General features: G+C 37.6%; 1 protein-coding gene across 1 annotated transcript in view; it reads left to right on the top strand.

The window, feature by feature from the left end:
* Window positions 1-17,640, top strand: part of SYT10 (synaptotagmin 10) — a 37,753-nt gene extending 20,113 nt beyond the window's left edge. The window contains exons 4-7 of the mRNA XM_075158294.1: window positions 12,224-12,344; window positions 12,699-12,870; window positions 14,360-14,489; window positions 15,579-17,640. Coding sequence (XP_075014395.1) covers window positions 12,224-12,344; window positions 12,699-12,870; window positions 14,360-14,489; window positions 15,579-15,650 — 495 coding nt within the window. The 3' untranslated portion in view covers window positions 15,651-17,640. The remainder of the gene's footprint in view (window positions 1-12,223; window positions 12,345-12,698; window positions 12,871-14,359; window positions 14,490-15,578) is intronic.
* The last annotated feature ends 2,080 nt before the right edge of the window (window positions 17,641-19,720 follow it).

Consider the following 19,720-nt stretch of genomic DNA (forward strand, 5'->3'; position numbering starts at 1 on the left):
TCTTGTAGTTTGTGGCAGAGCATCCTGTTTATCAGCAGAGTCTGGAAGAAAAAAAAAAAGTTGTCAATATTTTCCTTTGAGCATAGGGAATAAGATGCTTAGGAAGCTATAAAATTTAATTACTAAAAAGTCTTCTGGAAACATACTGTCACCCTTATGGCTCGCTGTGCAAATATAAATTAGGTTTATTAATTAAATGGTACATCATGAAAGTGGAACTGCTTAACAAGAACAATTAACATTTTCCTGTTAGCAAAATACCCTGTCCTTCAAAATGGCCATCTATTAAGGAACAAGGCCTGTCCTGCTCGTGTTAGCAGATTTTTATAGGTTGGGAATCTTGTGAAGGAAGAGAGAGAGGCTGAAAATGCTTGAAGTCTAAAATGTTCTTTGCTGGCTGCCCTGTGCTTAGGGTCCCCAGTAGATGTATCTGTGTTGCTGCTGGTTACTAGCAAAACGCAAGAGGCACAAGCAAGTAGAGTTAGGAAATATAAATTATTTGTTTATTGTTGCAAGCAAGATAAGGAGGCCCATGCATGGATGACAGGATGGATGACAGACTACCAGTGGGAAAACCACCAGTCTCCAAACATTGTCTTTATTAACCTTGAAATCCAAACTCATCTTCCCTGTCTGGAATCTGAGGGGCGGGGGGGAAAATGGTGGGATGTGGGTTTTTTTTTTTTTGGTTGGTTGGTTTTGATTTATTTAACTACTATGCTATTTATATACAAGTTTTCCCATCCCTTGTTCTGTGGAGATATCCAAAACAGTCTGAGTCATCCCTAGGTTTGAGCATGGGGTGGACTTCCACAGTGGGGATGAACAGCGGGCAGAGCAGTACTAGACACTGCTTCAGTGACAGAAGCTTCATACCATCCCTTCAATAGAGCTGGAGACTTCCCATGCCTCTTTTCCCAAATGTTTTCATGCTGTTCATACCTGCTAGACAGGGAAGTCTAGGTCTTCATGGCTAGAAGGACAAAGAGGACCGATATTTCCCCGTCAGTTTGAGCACTGTGTTCCTAAGAAAGGAGAAATATTAGGGAGTGGAGCATAGTGGAGACAGTTTTCGAATGTGAATTCGCAAAAACAGCTATTTATTGTAACTGCTGGGTCTACCAAGCTGGTGTGAACAGCCTCCGGCACACCTCCAGAAAACCGCATCTGTGTATGCTTAGTTTGATCAAGCTCAGATTTCAGGTAAATTTAAGAACTGTGTTCTCAAGCTTAAAATTGAATTTGTGTTTAAGGTCTTGGAATAATAGCCCAGTAACAATTTTTTAGATTTCTTCTAGCTTTGATATTATCTTTAATACTTCAGTAATGATTTAAACGCTCACTGGTCCTTTGCAACAGGCACGTGTGTGAGATTTTTATCTGCTAACTAGAATGGTTTCAGCAAATTAGAATCCCTGGACTGTTCATCACTGGTTTTAAGCAGATTGAAATGCCATACCAAATTATGCAGTTGGGAGAAATACTAATATACATCTGGATGCAAATGGTTGCTAATCTTGGCGCTGAATTCTAATTCAAGTTTCTTCCTCACTAAGGATTAGTACATGCAGTTATAGTGCTTAATTCACCCTGCCGGTGTTTTACTATGTATGAAGTGTAAGACAAAGCATGAAGTTTTTGGATTTCAGCCTTTCAGCCAGTATAGTTTACAGTATTCCATTTGTATGAATAAGTTGTCTCCACTTAAACCATTAACAATAAACACATAAAATTGAGTCTAGTATTGGGTGACTGCATCAGTTTTCACAAGCCTTACACTATTCTCAGAAAATTGTGTAAGAAACTGATTGAATTGATTTTTCCTGGCCAAACGAAACCCTCCTATAAGATATCGTGTTACTATATGTGCAGTGTGCTGTCTTGTGTTGTACTTCACCTGTTTCATGTAGATTAAAATTGATTAGTAATAAAGGTTTCTAATTCTACCATTTCAGAAACTGTAAGATGAGGGAGCCAATCCTGCACGGGAACAAACAGTGCATAAGATGTTAATCAATGGGGAATTACAGTCTTAAACACCAGATTTAAAGTTTACCAAAGTCACTAACTAGCAATTAAATAACTAACTAATGCTTGCCAGAATCAATCGGACTTGGATTAAGCCTTGAAAAAGAAGACTCAGCTGGTTCTACAATTAGTGTAAAATAACCGTATTCCAGGCAAGCATGCTTTGGTGTTCATAAAAAATCTTTAAAAAACAAACTCTCAGTGGGAAGGTCGTTACTTACACAGTAGAGCATGGGAACCAAGATGCCATTCTGCAGATATATTTCTCTCATGCTTTTCCTTCTTCACCTCTGCTCTGTTTTGTTGTATGTTCTGCGAAGTTTTTCAGCCTTTTGGTTAGACGTGCTTCCTACACCCAGTGGTTTGCTCATGATAGGTGGTAGAAAATGGTAGAAGTGATAGATAAAAGGATTGGTCCAAAACTTAAAAAACACAGCAGAAGTAGCCTCTCCGCAGCTTTGAGTGTTTTACATCTCTTCCATAGTCAAGAGTTTTCTATTCAGAAGGTAGGGTGAGGGTAAAATTCATTCCTGTTACCTGCTTGGAAAGAACCTGTTTTTATCTCACAAGGCTCTGCAGCCTTGGAGTTGAACACCTGCTAGACAGATTTACCAAGGAAATGAACTGCAACATTTTATCAGTGAAGGAGGTTACCACAGGAGATCAGGAGATTCTCTGCTATGCAAAAACTCTGTCAGTAGTTAACATCATTTTTTAAAAGATTTGCTTGCACATCCGTAAAGAGTTTTTATTCGGTACAGAAGATACACAGTCTGGGGAAAATCAGGCTGGATGGTTGCACTGAGTGCTTTTGGACATAAAACCAATGACTCTGTGGGAATTCACAGTTTTAATACTTTTTTTTTGCTCATAATAGTAATTTGAAACTATTTTATACAAGTGCAGGATTGGCCTCCCCACTTGCTTATTTTTATTCTTATGATTTTCAACTTATTGATATTTATTCATCTTTTGTAGTTTGTATTTTGTTCCTTTAATTTTTCATTCATATCATTGTTTCTTCGTTATATGTTAAGTTGAAAACCTGCAGCTATTATATAATATAATATGTAGCATATATCTGTTGTAAGTGCTGAAGCATTTTCATTTCTTAATGTCAAATTATCAAGGTAAATTTGGTGTAAAATCGGTTGTGGAGAAGAAGTATCCTAGATATCTGATGATATTAATATCCCCAAATTTTGCTTATACATGGGTGATTGAATTTTCAATAAATAATCCATCATTTACTTCTGTTTGTTTGATTAATTAAAAAAAAGAAAAACTCAAGAGGCAGCTTTGGACCACCTGTGAAGGTTGTTCAGTATATTGGAATACTGTAATTCTTAATACACTTTAGGAAATTAATTCATAACATCAGAGGTGAACAAATAATATCAAATGAATTGTTTAATCAACATATCTAGCTTCTGTTTTTGCAAAGTGCTTGTGATTTTTGCATACATTTCTGAGGTTTTGTTACTATCAAAATATACCGCATATTTTAAAAAAAGAAAACTCCTTTATTGGAATTGTTAACAAGCACTTAAGTGCAAATATTCCGTGTTGTAAAATTGTTTAGGCAAAAAGATCACCTCTTGTGATCTAACACTTTCTGGATGTAAAAGTTTATTAACTTCCTATTATACTTTTTAAAATGATTGATGGCTTTGGAAATCTCTGCCTCTAACGTCATTGCCTGAAAAAATTGGCAAGTGACTGTCAGAAACATTTTCTGACAGGTATTCTGTGAACTCTGTTAGTATAACCAATTATAGGAAACTATGCAACTGGGGGAAAAAAAAAAGGGCTCAGAATTTAGACGAAAGCCATTTCCAGCACAATGGTAGTCTCTTGGGGATCTTAGTCATGGAGCTGTCATATATTTGTAGCCTCTTGAATTATCTCATGTAGACGGATGGAACTTGATTATTTAGTTTTCCAACACAAGGCATTTCAGTGCTGCAGTTTTCTCATTTGTGAAGTGGGATATAAAAGAAGGTTTTGTAAGGACACAGACTTCATGTGATGCACATGATGTGTGATTGCTGTTTCTAAAGCACTTGGAATAGCATTGCTGGAAAAGCATTGCTGGAAAAGACAGAAGTGCTTAGATACCTTTTTCAAATAAATGGGACAGTAACAGTTGTCTCAGTAGATCAATCTCAAACTCTCGCCAGAGTAGGATGTCACCCAGGTAATCTAGCAGGATTAGGCTGTTGGCCTCTGTTATGGAAAGAGTTTCTTCTGACTTGCTGATCAAACAAGAATGAAGCCCACCTCTGCAGTTCACCCAGAGCAGATGCAGGCATTGTCTTTGCTTAGTTTTCTCCATAGTTCACTATTTTTGGGTGGACAAAAATTGGCACATTAGACCTTACTTTGAGTAAGGCAGTAGTGGTATAGAGCTGGCAAAGATTTGTCCTATGGTAGTCAAACTTTGAGGCCACATTATAAGGATTGTCCTATTTCTTAGTGTTCGAAGAGCAGCACTATCAGGAAATGCTTTATCACCATCAAGGTGGGGGACTACGCTCTACAATTAGCCATCCTCATCAGAATGGACTTAGACTATTAGTGTTTCTGGAAATGTACATAAAAGCTTTAACACAATGTTAAACATACGTGAAAAAGTAAAGGCTTGTCAATATAGAAACATTTATGATCTCTATAGTGGGAACAGCCCCTTTAAAGCCAAAAATAGCTGGCACTTTTCAATTCTAATCAGGGCTGGTGACACAGGATTCACGTGATGATCTGCTGCTGAGTACATGAGCAAATACTCTGGGTCAGTCTTTACAGGAAACGTGTTGAGGTTTTTCATTTAGGTTTGGGATTGCTTTGGTTCTGGGCGATAACTAGGAAAGACGATGGAGAAAGGGTAGGTTTCTGTCCAGTTACTGAACACAGGGAAGGTTTCTATTGTTATTGAATGTTTCTTTTCATTTGAAACAATAAATTATTTGAATATTCTGCTTTTCTAGAGGCAAACTGCTTCTTTCAGTCTACCTTAAAAGTAAGAAATATTAGATGAACAAAGAATATGGTTTCCTCAAGGGAAGTTAATATCTCTGCGTCCAGGTGGTACCACGGTACCTATGCTAAGGTGCACGGCTTGACTGATCTGTGCCCTAAGTGCTCTCTGAGTTTCTCACTGCAAATAATCTCTTTGCAGTCAATGCATTGCTGCTCCAGAAGAGCATCTTTGTGTTGGAAGCTGCATACATTTTGTTTCATTCACGTGCCGGTAGATGCCACAGTTAGTTCACAGAAGTACCTCTGTTCTCAGCTGTTCTGAAGCAGGAATGGGCTTCCTTGCTGCCTGGCAAGATGAAACTACCCCCCTGGTGCACAAGACAGATGGTTATGTACAGAGGGAGTGACAAAAGAAGCACCCAGGAGGCTTCCTGGGTTGCTATTGAGAGCACTCAGCCTGTTGGACCCAGCGTGCTATCTCAGGGAGTCCTCTCTTTGCAATCAGGACTGCAATCAGCAGCTACGCTTACCCAGAGCAATCAGGATGTCAGGCTAAAACAAGCATTAGGCCTCCTCGAGCTGAAGACACAGTCATTATAGAGTAACAGGCCCCACTGCTTCCATACTGCCTTCTACAGAGGCAAGAACAAACACAAACCTCATTGATTCATTTCCCAGGACAACAGCTCAATCAGTAAGTGGTGCTGGGAGGAAGAAAAAGAGCTGGATTTGATATGCAAAGAGTAACAGGAGAGGAAAACAAATATTAGCTGTGGGGGCAAGGTTTCCAAAGTAAAATCTCCTTGAGAGGTGGCAGAATTAGCTCTCCAGTTCAAGCTTCATGTAACTTTTGACAATTTTTGTGATAGCATAAATGCCATCAAATTCTAAATGCATAGATGAGAAAACAGACAGACTGGTAGATTTCTGTACTGCTCTTTCTTATCATTCTTTTAACTCTTAATCTATACCTCAAACCCATAAATGTCTTCATACATTCTTAACTAACTGTCTGAGGGGACAGGTTGTCTTCTTTCCATGCAACCCCCAACATTTATTTTTATGTTTTATTTTATCCCTGATTCTTGAAGCTTGAGGTCAGTAATTTTTATTGGAAAGCAGGAAAATATATTTTTTTTTTTTTTTTTAAAAAAATGTTTCTAAACAGAACAAGAAAAAGAGAGAGAGAGAAATCTGTCCTTTGGGGGAATTATCTTCCTGTGTATTCAAGTAATCCAAAGTTCTAATTCTGCCAATGTTTTTTTTTAATTTGCATACTGTAAGAAAAGAAATTTTCAGTGTGACTAAAGGAAGCAGTTAAAAGTCTAAGCATGTAAATGCCTGAATAACTTCTTTGATATCTAGAAAAGTATTATTACTTAGTACAGATGCTTACTCAAAATACAGCAGGAAAATGAAGAGAAAAAGATTTGCAAATCACTTGTTTAGGAATCAAGCACAAAATAAATTCATGCCACCCCTTTGTATTTTCACTATGCTATTCTCACATGCAATCTTTAAAACATCATTTAAATTATAATTAATAGGAAAGTAGTTCTGTGTTTAAGAATTAAAATTATTAATTGCTGTGGATTATGATAATCTGAATGATCACGAAAGTAACAACAAAGATGTTTTTTAGGGAATTAGATTTCTAACGCAGTATTAATTGTTCAAATACTTGTTATTTTAACCACAGAAATTAATGACACTCAAGTAACAAAAAAATTGTATGATTTTTTTAGTTCCAGTAACATTTACATAGCTTATTGTAAGAATCCATAGTGAGTTGTTCTTTTAAGACTTCATTTGAATTGCAAAGCTTCAAAAACCAAGGGAAAAGAAACAACCATTAGTAAAAAAATGGCCTAGAGTTCATTTGTGATCAAAAAAAAGATGCAAAAATGACACCTTATTGCACATATTAGCTCCCTATAAGGTTTTGATTCCTGCTGGCATACGAAACCAGTGAAGATCTTGGAATATAGGAGGGAGATTGTTGTGGCATACAGATACAGCCTTTATCATAACAGGGCAGCCCTGCCATATCACCCTCCATTGCACCTCTCTCCCCTGTCTCTCTCCATTGCCTCCCTTATATCTTCCTTCGGGCAACGATCACATGTCTGCTCACAATTCCCTTCACCTGTTTCTGTTCTTGAATCAGCTGATGCTCATTTAGGCCACCTCTTAATTCTTCTCCACAGGAGATTACACAAGTTCTTACACTGTGAGTAAATAAATTTTCCCATTCAGTTTAGGATTATGAGTGGTGGTGTGTGAGAAGAAACTACCCTGAACATGGAAAGATCTCTGCCTAACTTCCTCACTGAATTTGCAGAGGTTCCTAGCTAAAAGTTGTCTCTTCAATTGAATTTAATGGAAACAACTGGGAAAATTAAAAGGAGTAAGAAACAGCAAAGCTTTCCCCTGCAACAGTGGCTCTAAAATCTTGATCAGACTAATCGATGCTCCCCTACAAGGGCTTCAGACTTCTCCTCACATCCCTCCACTGTTTATCCATATTGTGAGTAGGGAGCCCAGCCTCTGTGGAAATGCTCCTACTTCTTCTACAGGCATAAGTGTGAAAATGAGAGCACTGGTGTCAAAGGGGTCAGATAACAAAAATAATAGAATAAGGACCATTTTTTCATCTGACTTTGCCAACCCCTGGTCTGATTTCCCAAGAGTCCATAAAGCAGGGAATGTGGACGGATCCTTGGTAACCTAATGGAAAAAATGATTAGCACGTCCATTCAGGTGCGGTTGCTCATGTGGGATGATAATTATGCTATTTGAAAAACCTGTATTCTGTAGTGTAGCTAAAAAAAACCAAGTTCATCTGAATAGCTGACATACGCATTTGAGGTCAGTGTTTTCTTTGTTTTATTTTGTTCTAGCATTGCCGTACCAGAAAATGGATTGGATAGTGAGGTAAACTGGGAGCCATAAAAATAACTGAAGCTGGTATAGCACTTACCACCGTTCCAGTTCCTTAGTTCTATATGATGGCTTGTGTACACAAAAGGGAAATAAACAAAGAAGAGATATGCAGTACCAACAAATGCTTCCTTTTGCTTTAGTGCAGCTGTGCTCGATGCTGTTTTTTCTGTACCTGTTATTGGAAGTCGGTGGGGAGGAATCATTACAAGCATCTGTAAAGCTAGCTGTTAATTGAAATCTAAGTTTAATTTAAGAAGAAAAAGAAAAACTCAAAATAGACCTAACAAAGAGATAAAATTTCATGGGAGTTACCTAAGTAATGTGCAATTCCAGTTGAATATATGATACACATAAGACAATCTGAAGCATATTTAAAAATTTGCATGAATGGCAACCACTGGGTCCAGGCTTGTGTCTTCTGAGTCGTGTTTTGTTTGAAGTGGACTGTAATGCAGACGTGATTGTTGAGGACAGTCTATGCCTTGGCTTGTACTGAAGGGTTCCTTTCGGATGAGTTGTGTGAACTTAATTATCTAGTGTATTATAAAGTGAGAGAAATAAGAATTTTCTAGAGCACTGGGATTCTGAAGCAATTTAAATTCTATTTTTAAATCTCAATTAAAATCAATAATACTTAAGGATCCAGGGCATTTAAAAATATTACTCATGATAATCAATGTGGTAGACAAAGACTGCCATGAGAAGTTTAAATGCTGAGCTTTACTTTGTTCATTATCTAGGTCTGAACCTGTATTTTCAGCTCTAAATTCATGAGTAATGCTCAAGTTAACAAAAAAGTGGGGCTGGTGGGGAGTGGACATTTTACCCAATACCCAGTCTCTGATGCTATCATATATATGCATAATTTTAATGTTAATCCCTCAAAAGAACATTTAAACGTTCATAAGTCTTAGGTTTCACTCTGTGTGATTGGGTTCCAAAGAATATTTATTTTAATGATGCACTTTTTAATATCTTAAACCCCAGTTGCCCTGACTTCTAGAGCTCCTTACAAAATGTACTCAGTTCACCCAAGTATGAGGAAAGACCACCAAACTCAACAGATACTCAGAATAGAAACTGAGTAAAAGTACTAGGATTTTCTATTCCTTACTAACCAAAAAGACACTCTCTACCAAACATCAGATGCCACAACTAGTACCAAATTAAATTGAAAAGATAAAATCATCAGAGTTGTTTCAAAGGATTCTGAAAGGACTTATATTTGAACTTGATCTGAGGACCATGGGAACTTCTAGTCTGTGGCGGCAATATAGGACAGCCAGTTCTCTCCACCAGGAGGAGAGTTAAATGGTGTTACGGACTAGTGTAGGGTAACTACTAATTTTATTTCTAGCCCTTTGATCTTACAATGCGTGACTCATAAATGTCTTTGATATAGACAAGAGTGTTTATTTGAAATATCTATTCTAGTCTACTGCAGAATTTATCTATTGAAATAGTGCATAGAGCAACATGAGTGTTGTTCCACAAAATGAAAGTCAGACATTTCAGGGCAGCACAAGCCACATTTTTTCCAGTTATAGGTCACAGGTGTCAGAAAATGCCTGCATAAACAGTAGAGTGGTAGAGAGCCTTTTCCCAATCCTAAAACCATCCCTTACCACTTTAGCTTGAGTAGTCAATACACAGGTTACAGAGGTCCGGTAACTTCGGACAGTCTGCTGTGCAGAGTGAAAAGATTCCCCTCATTTGCTATCCAAACATTTCTTTTTGCATTAAGTCATCTTATTCATTGCATGCTCAAATCACTGGGTTCGATTGCAGGGGATTTTTCAAGCTCTTTTTCAATATAATTTCAGTGCATGATGTTCAGAAAGGAAAGAGAAAGGACAGAGCATAAGCCTCAAACCGTTGCCATTTTGTTAAGCACTGATGCTTTTCTTTGCTTTTCAGAAAAGTAGGGCAGAGTAACCACCATATGGAATTTTGCAAGTATTTTGAGCAATGTTTCCTTTAAAGTATTTAAGTCATGGTAAATAGTCCTGTCTGTCTGTATTCTTGTTTATCATTTGAGCTCACCCAAACCTTTGAGTGTCCATCCAATTTCTCTTCAAAAAGAAATAATAGAATACTCAAGTTCATACTCCCATCTTGCAAAAATGATTTTTTCTATATTCACCTACACAAGTCATCTCTCTGAAGCAGGAAGAATTAGTCCCTTTTATGAGCTGCCCACTGTTTTTTTTGATCCAACTCATCTTCATCACCTCCCTCAGCATACACCTTAAACTTTGAAGCACTGGATATGGGGGAACTATATTTCCTTTTCAAACAGAAGAGTGACATTTCTTTCACATATGGATATGAGGAACAACAATCAGACTCTAAATTCAGAAAGTAATGCTAGCAACAGAAGTTGTGCTTAAACCAGATTTCAGATCTGACAAAAACTGTAAAATATAACAGAGAGAACTTGCCACTTTAACAAATGAGTGAAAAGAATTACACTTCATTTGTTCAAGTTTTATTTATATTTTCTGAATTAGAAAAGTGAGTTTGTTAATGTACTCTGTGGCACAAAATTCTGCGCTCTGTGTGGCAAAGCAGGGGGGTTGGGCTAAGGAGATGTCAAATAGCTGTATTCATCCTGTGTGGACTGCATGAGCTAGACCGTTTTGATATGCTGAGAAATCTGAAATCCTGAAATCCCGAAATCCCGACAAGCATGAAATTTGCTCACAGTGCATGTTCACAAGCTCATCAATCTTTTCATTCTCAGAACAGAATCCCAGCAAAATGACTGAACATGTGAATTGAACAACCTACACAAAAATCATATTTTATTAACAGTGCAACAGAGAATTTAAAGCTATTCTAAAACTGCGTTCTTCAATCTAGAGTCTGCAATGCGGGGGGTGGGGGGGAAACCAACAACAATCAACCCTGAAGCACGTGATTAAGTCCATCTTTACTCAAGAAAGATCTGAAGTACCTATTTCAATTTAGACAGAGCATTAACCCAAAGGAAGTCAATAAAACTGCTCATATAAGCAGCTGAAAAATGTGAACAAGAAGCCCCAGTCTGTCTCATAACTATAAGCAATGTATTTGTCTTCTACACAACAATCATTATTTTAGTATGTACCATTTAAAAATATATCATTCTTGCCTTCTCACACTAGAACAGCTGTACCATAAATCCAGCAGTTCTCAAACAAATTTGTACTCTTGGGGTAGCTGGAGGTTTGACAGATATTAAAAATAAGCTTTTTAGTAGCAGTCAAAGAAAGTCCTTTGAGATCACATAAGCATGCTTGAGAATGGCTGCCTTACAGAAGTGACTTCCTTATATGCTCCTTACAAGCTCATATTTAAAAATATATGCAATTTTCCGTGGGCTTTTTTGAGGGTGTTTTTAAAACCTTAGAAGAACAGGAATTAGGAATTTAGAACATAACTAACATCTCAACAGCTAAACTTTTGTGGTATTAGGATAATTACATAACTGTGAGGAAAGAAAAAATAAGAATTGATGGAACCTCTCTTCCTTAGATTACATTTCTCAAGTGTTGTAGCATCTGAACTGTATAGCAACATCATATTGCACGAATTCACAGCACATTGTCTCAATGTAGAAACTATCTCTTTGTGAGGATTATTAAGATGGATCTTATTCATCTTTCTGAGTATATTATCCTCCAAAAAGTTGCCCTTGAGCCAGGAAAGTTGTAGGTGCTACTCCTTTACTTTGCTTTTCTCTAAAACAGAACAACCCCTCAAAGAACAGTAAGAGCAATAAAGCTAGAAACTTTAAAAGCACATTCATCTTTTCAAAGCACTTGGTATAAACTTTTCATATGTGTACATGTGTGCAGAAATAAATCTACATAAATTCCAGTAGCTAAAAGGCATGTAAATGTGTGTGATCTAAATATTCCACCATATTTCTTTCTATTGGGGAGGAAGGAGTCTGAGTCTTTTCAACATCAGAACTTGACATTCTACATTCAGTACTTTTTCATTGGTGTGAATTCAACACAAATATATCAGGAATCCAGAAAGTTTTGGCTCTGCTTTTGGTTTAATTTCTCAGTTTAGTAATTCTAGATCCTGTCACTAAAATATTATCCTGTTGGTACTCTTTCCGTATTTTATAGAAATAATTTCTGAAAATTGTTTGTGACCTCTTCAAAAGCATCTGAGGCTACAAAAGAAGTCTCTCCATGTTAAAAAAAATTCTACATTTTTGCATGATCTGGACTGAATTGTTGGAAATACGGTCAGATTTCTAATCATTGCTTTTCTTTTTCAGGAAAGCATAGATTTGGGTGAAATCATGTTTTCCCTTTGTTATTTGCCTACTGCTGGGAGAATGACATTTACAGTCATCAAATGTAGGAATCTCAAAGCAATGGATATAACTGGCGCATCAGGTGAATCTACTTCTTTTTTAAATAAGAAGGCAGAGTCTATTCAGGAAGGGGACAAAGAGGAACTCCTCAGTTTTTGTATGTTTAGCATGGCTGTGAAATGGAAGTAGCAGGAGAATCAGTATAGGCCCTGTTCAGATCTACTGGCTGTCTTTGGTCTGGCAGTCGGTATGTCTGTTCAGAATGCCTATACCTTTCCTTTGCATTGACAGCATATTGAAAGCAGTGTTTGCCAGGGTCACTAAAATCTTTGTAATTTTTTGTCTTATGAAGATGACATTCCTACAAAAAAATATTGCTCTTATGCTACGTTTGAATGATGTTGAGTCCAAATGCCCATGATTATCTGTTACACAGATCCATATGTCAAAGTGTCACTGATGTGTGAGGGTCGAAGACTGAAAAAGCGAAAAACGACCACAAAGAAGAACACGCTCAATCCTGTTTATAATGAGGCCATCATCTTTGATATCCCTCCAGAGAATGTGGACCAGGTCAGCCTCTCCATTGCAGTGATGGATTACGACCGGTAAGCACAGTTTGCTTTTTGAACATTAAACTTCAGTGAGAGGTTACCTGATTGTTGCACTGTTGACTGCTTTCTACCTCCCTGAACTTTCAAATTGGTTCACTGTCACAAAAGATAAAGCCTTTAGGTCTTTTCCTGAAGAGGCTTAAAGCTTCTATACCGTTTAGAGCTCAGGCCATTTTATCTGCATCATAAATAACTGCGATGAGGAAGAAACATGGCTCAATCTTCTTATGGGCCACTAGCATTGGCATACATTTCTGTCCCCCTCTGGTGGCTGGACTATGTAAAAGCTTTATAAATCAGGTATGTCTCAGTTTTAAAAAGACCCTCACATCTCTGATTTCTATTTAAATGCCAGGTATTTAGAATCAAAGAAAAATTGGATAACTAAAAAAGAATTAGATGCTAATTACCTCATTAATTAAGTCATAATTACTCCTTCGGTTGACTCAATAAAGAAGCTTTGTAACCTTTGGGTTCAGCGCTCAACGGGTAACACATCTGAGCCTCAATTATCTATGTCCTCACCGAGAACTGACAGAAAGATACTCCTGCTTAGAGTAGCTCAAGGACTGCAGGTTAAACTAGACAGTGACTGGCAGAATCAAGCCTGAGCCAAGTCTGCTTCCTTCAAGTGCTATTAGTAATGAGCTCTTGAGACTGCAGGGCAAATAAACAGTGAAAGTCCAGTTTAGTAACATGAACCTTCAGATTATTTTTCCTCGCCGTCAGATTTCTGATCATCCTCCAACTTCTGTCAGGAAGACTTTCTCAGTCAGATGTGAAAGGGGCACTGCGGGTGCCCTTAGTGGGGGGAAGAGCACGGCAACTTGCACACTTTCCATCCTCTTCAGCTGCTCCTTTCAAAGCATTGGCTAAAGGAAGTTAGGAAACATTATTGTAAGGTACATATAGGCAAGGTACAGCAAATTACTTTCTGGAGTCCCTCGACAACTCTATGGTGCTGCCAGGAATATGAAGTATTAAGGTATAGCCTATTACGGCTATACCCCTCCCTTTCACATTTTTGGCTGATGGTCCAATGACCACAAGGGTTAGAACTGGGAAATATAGTGTGAGATGACATCTGAAGCATTTGCAGCAGGAAATGTACTCTCCACCATCTTCCTTCACTTTCCTCTCCCACAAAATTTAAGCGTGTTTTCCTTCTAGATCATTTGGTGTATTATCATCCTTTTCTGTCCTTGTGCCGTTTGGGTTGTAACCTTTTAATGGCAAGGGTTATGTCTTCATTGCTATTTTTATAGCTGCTAGAAGCACTCTGGTAGTGGCTGGAGGTTTTTGATGCTACCATTACAGAACTTAATATTACTATACTAACACTAAAACTAATAACTGTAATAAATAATGTGAAAACTTTGGGCATGTATTCTGTGCTGCACTAAACCAGTAAACTGAATTATACATCAGATGTTATTAAAACTATTTTTATTAAAAAAAAATTCTGCCTCTCTGCAATTCTCAGAGTAGGGCACAATGAGGTCATTGGGGTATGTCGGACAGGAATTGATGCTGAAGGGCTTGGAAGAGATCATTGGAATGAAATGTTGGCTTACCCACGTAAACCAATAACTCACTGGCATCCACTAGTAGAGGTAAGAAGTAGCGAAATTCTCTCCTTCTCAGTATATTGAATGTTTTTGTCTCTCTCACACTTACGTGCTTCTGAGAATCATGAAAATCAGTGTAGCATCTGTGGAGCAGCTATAAGATCCTTAGCACAACCTAAATCTAGTTGCATTTATTGATTACTTAAATGCACCACTTCAAAAGTTTCCATGATGCGCTGACAGCATTGTACCATTAAACAATTAAGACAGTTGAAATTTCCAGAGATTATGATAAGGAGCCTACATCCACTTAGAAAAGATCTTTTGCAAGTATTTCAAAAGCAATCATTTCCTATTAAAAAATCTTTAGCATGAACAGTTATGTTGCTAAAACATTAATCTGGAACTGGCCTGCTGATTAGGCTAAGTTGAGGCAACATAACAGCAGCTACCTCCAGAGTTACTCAAACAGACACTTATTGGAAGTTTATTCAAATGCATGGGTGATTATATTTACAAGTCCCTGGGCTTGGACTCCCTCTTCAACCCGCTGTGGCCACATCTTACTGGTTTTCTGTATACAAAATGCTCACATATTTGGGTTCAGAAAGATTCATATTGAAGCATCAAGAAGTATCAGGCCCTGCTTTGGGACACAGAGGACATACTGTTTAGCCCTCCCCAAACCCAATCTCTGTAAAAGAATGAGTTGCTGTCTGAGGCATCATGGGCCGTTTGTTTTTCCCACTGTGTAGCACATGGCTGCACAGCATCTCCAGTGACAGGTAGAAAAAGCCCAACAGCAAGGCTTCAGTAAAACACCTAAAGTGTGAGGGCAGGGAAACTGAGTCAGTGCAGCAGAGAAGGCTCTTTTCAGAGGTTCATGGCTTCCTCTGGATTATGTACCACCCCTGATTGGTGAAATAAACCCACTCCTGTGGAAGGTGTCAGAGGTATTTTTAGGAGCTCACTTTAGGAATTTTCTTTCCATTATTAGTTCTGCTGGAGACTTTGATCCAGAAACGGTCTAGATGTGATTCGGGTTCTTCGTTGAGGGAGTCTCTCATCCTCTGAAATCAGTGTGATGCATGGCCAGATATGATGACGTTTGTAAAACTAACACTTTTCTTGCAGTTACCTGGCAGAGCAACCAGTTTTGATAGCCAGGGATCTTGTTCATCACCAAAACCACCGCTTACGCCCTAGGGAACAAGTGTGGATTCATCGTGTTCAGTGTCCAAAGCTCCTTGTAGCTCACATCTACATAAATAGAAGGTTTGGCTTCCGCAGATGAACTGTATCCATATTTTTTTATTAAAATACATTTTTCCTATTCTAAGTCTTATATTACAGTTTATAATAATTTCTTAATATGTGAATGAAGTTGACTTGAGCCAAATATCACCCTTCCTCATACAAATTCATTCACCTGTTTTCTCGCTGGCATATATCCAGTGTCATATCCAAGCAGTGTTTTGATATGACATATCTTTGCATAGACAAAGAAATCAGAAAAAAAAATCCCTTAAGCAATTCAAAACCACTGCAACTTGTAATGCCTAATTCTTTTGAGGGAGAGCATATATAGCTCTTGTAGTAAATTTCTTCTAAATTGCACTAAATCCTGTATGACTTCTCAAGATAACACTTCAAACTGAATGTTGCATGAAAAAACAACTGTTGTTACGTTTTGAGTGTTTGGAAAGTCAGTTCATTCCTTGGGCAGGGAGGAAGGGCTGATCAAAAGCCCACTGAAGCCGATGAGAAGGACCCTACTGGCTTCACTGGGTTTTAGTTCAGCCTTTATGGAACAGGATTCACAACTGGATCTATGCAGTTATACTCTTCCAGCAATCAAGACGCCCGCTGCTCCTACAGGAACCTGTTAGCCTGTCCAGCAAAACAACCAGGCACGTGCACCCAGGCAGGTGGCTGTACTCAGCGGCTGTTTTGCTTCAGGTACCCAGCGGCTGATGAAGAGCTAGCTCGGATGTCTCTGCGTGGCACTGAACAGCACATGTACGGGTATCGTTGTGGAAAGTAAATATGTCTGCAATGAGTTGTGTGGAAACTGACGTAGCTCCACGGAGATGTAGGTGTCTCCTGATGAGGTGCATCCAGGCTCTTCAAAATAGCCCATTTGCTGCTGGCATCATACAGTCCTTACTCTGTCTTTATGCAGGTCAAACCATAGGCGAGAGAATGCTCTGAAGTAGAGGAGTTTATTTAATGTATTTTAGCTGTTCAAAAAATCGACCAAAAACTGCAGTTACACAGAACATTTTTCTGATTCTTGACTTAGTATTAGATTTCTTTGAAGTTATTTTGACTGAGTGAATAGCTCACGTGGAGTAGTTTCTGGTCCCTGGCTGGATGCCTCTAGAATTATATGCCAAATATGAATTTGAGATATGTTTTGTGTCAATATACAAAGAGAGAAATTGAAATGTAACAATTTTATAAACTAGTGAATTCATTTATTAGAATACACAGTGACAGCAAATGCAAAAAAGTATTGGCTGAAGTGAGCCGTTTTAAAAATTGGAAGAGAACTACATATTATTTTGTGGATGTAGCTCTTTCTAGCACTGCAGTTTACCTCAATCAGACAGTTATTTTCTTTTTTTTTTTTTTCTGTTTTTTTTTTTCTTTCTATGAAGAGCATGGCAAAGACTGCATGATTGGGCCTGAGATTTTGAAAGCTGAACTTCATCTAGAAAAAAAATGGGGTGGTGCCTCTTTTTGTATCTTTGTAATGTATAAAGAAAACTGAGAAGATAATATTTTCCAAAACAAGTGTTTTTACAGAAGGAAAGTGTCATACATCAGAAAAATGGCAATGGAAGATTGTTTTACAATAATGGAAGAATATGTGGGAATTAATCTAGTTATGAAGGGAAAAGGCAGGTTAGACAGACTTCTGAAGAACCGTTTTGGCTTGGTTAGTTTGGCCTGGTTGACACAGAATACATTTATGGAGATCCAGTCCCTCCATTCTGCTAACTAATCTCTAAGACAGTCAAATATGCCTTGAAGTGTCTTAACTGCACCAGGAAAGTTAGGAAGTCTGGTCTTAACATTACAGGTGTTTCTAAGGCAAAAAAGGAGTCAGGTTTTATACCTCGCCTTCTGTGCCTACAAATACAGCAAGCAAGCAAACAAACAAAAAAAGCTTTCAGACATTCTTTACAAATTTAAAGAAAAAAAAAGGAAAAAAAAAGGCTACAGCCCAAGTTTTTTAATGTCTGTTCCAGGTTGCTATTCATGACCTCTACACAGAAATAGTTTTTCCCAGAGAGGGTTGGTAATGCTGAACACTGATCCTCCCTGCTCAAAATTGTATTTTCATCACCATAAATACAGAGCAGCCTTGCAGAATTTCATTCCTCTCTTTGCTCTGGCTGAGTAATTTTTTAAATAGGAGAGAAAGCTCTTCTCTGTGGGGTATTTTTCCTCCCATCACTGTTATCATCATGAGATTTTGTGACCTAGATCATTTTCATCATGATTTTGCAAGGTTGATATAGAAACAGAGAGATATATATATGTGGAGATTGAAAAACTATTTTGTGTATACATTTATCTTAATATAAATTATATCAGCAGTGGCCTTTGTGGCCTAGAAAATACTTTTTGTAATGTGGTACTGTAACAGTTAACTAAATATTCTTTGCACTTTTTTGCACCTAATATCCAAAAAGCTAACAATTTCACGATCAAATGTAGCATAAGTGTTCAGCAATGAGCAACATCTTTTTAACTATTTCGTTGTTCTCTATGAGTATCCTGTATGTTTCATAATAAGTAGTAAGGTATTTCAATATTCATTTTCTTAAATTTAAATTGTTGTCAAACACCAAAGGAATAATAGCTCAGTTTGTGCCCTCTTGTTGTGTTATTTTTGATATTGTTAATAACAATAGTGAATGACTTCTGTGTCTAAACTTCATTTATGGGTGCTCTGCATCTAGGAAAAATCAGGCTGCAAAATTTTCAGGATGTCTAGCTTCAAAAATGATCCCCTAATTAATTATTTTTAGTCCCTTATCAGTGATTAATAGAATTAATGCAAAAGATTTTTTTTTTTTTTTTTCCCACTGCTTTCTTAGCTATCTCACAAGACAGGGTATATATTTAGTATAACCAACCCATTGCCTCTAGAGCCTGTTTCACAAGCTACTCTCTGAGTGTACTCACAGAAGCCCCAACTAAAAACTTAGTACAGTTTTAGTCAATTAATATGTTGCTTTATGTATCTCTTTATTAAGAAATTTAAAATATTTTAATTTGGTGAGGTGGTAAACTCCCTGCTCCCATCCTGAATATTTTTTTGTTGCTTATCCACATTTCTGCCGTATCACAAACATTAGCCTAATTTGAGCAAAATCAAATCCGGCAAATGGTTGGTGTAAAATATATTGTAGTAATTTTACAACAGTTTGAAAAACTCACATTCTTAAAAGCTTGAGTTATTTATTGAAATGATTTACTGGAAACAGTAACAGTACTTAATAAGGATTGTATTTTGCACTGCAGAGCTTTTTTATACTTTCACAACAGTAAACCACAGAACTGTACAGAGAAAGTACGTGATGGATTAAGTGGTTCCAGGGGAGCTGTTACATTTTTATATTTATTTTCAATAATGCACTGTAAAGTGAAAAAGCCCATATACAAATGTATCTAATGAGCCATTCTAGTCTTTTGGGTAAATATTGTTTTCAAGCAATTGTTTCCCTTCCCCACATTAAATAAGTTTTCAGGGACCATTAGATTTGCTCTAAGCAACCATAAAATTCTTATTAGGTCTATGCAAAATGTTAACTAGGACCCTAAACCATAGGTGCATTTAGGATTCTAGTGGCACTGCAGACAGTAGCATAGGTGAGCAGATGCTCAATAAGATATGTCATGTATTGCACTCCATGATCTCAACTTTAGATCGATGTATTGTATACTTCTGCCGATATGGCTCTTCCCCTCACTCTCCCAGCAAGTAACCATCTCTTTCCCCACCATCTTTTGTCTATATTGGGCTTCTGTTCAAGCAGTAGAGACCTGACCCTTTTACTTTTGTCTGCACTGCTGAAAGATGACTACCTGGCCTTGAAAGGTAGTAATATGAAACCCGTGGAGTCTTGAGCAAAAGGTGTAGGATAGCTACATCTCTCATTTTCATTCTACAAAGAGCTGTCAAGGAAGTAATAACTTCCCTTCTCTGCAGTCCTTTATGATCGTCAGACATTCAGAAATCAGTAATACTGTCTGTTTTTTTG

The sequence above is a fragment of the Calonectris borealis genome, chromosome 1, assembly GCF_964195595.1.
Source record: "Calonectris borealis chromosome 1, bCalBor7.hap1.2, whole genome shotgun sequence".
Taxonomy (NCBI): domain Eukaryota; kingdom Metazoa; phylum Chordata; class Aves; order Procellariiformes; family Procellariidae; genus Calonectris; species Calonectris borealis.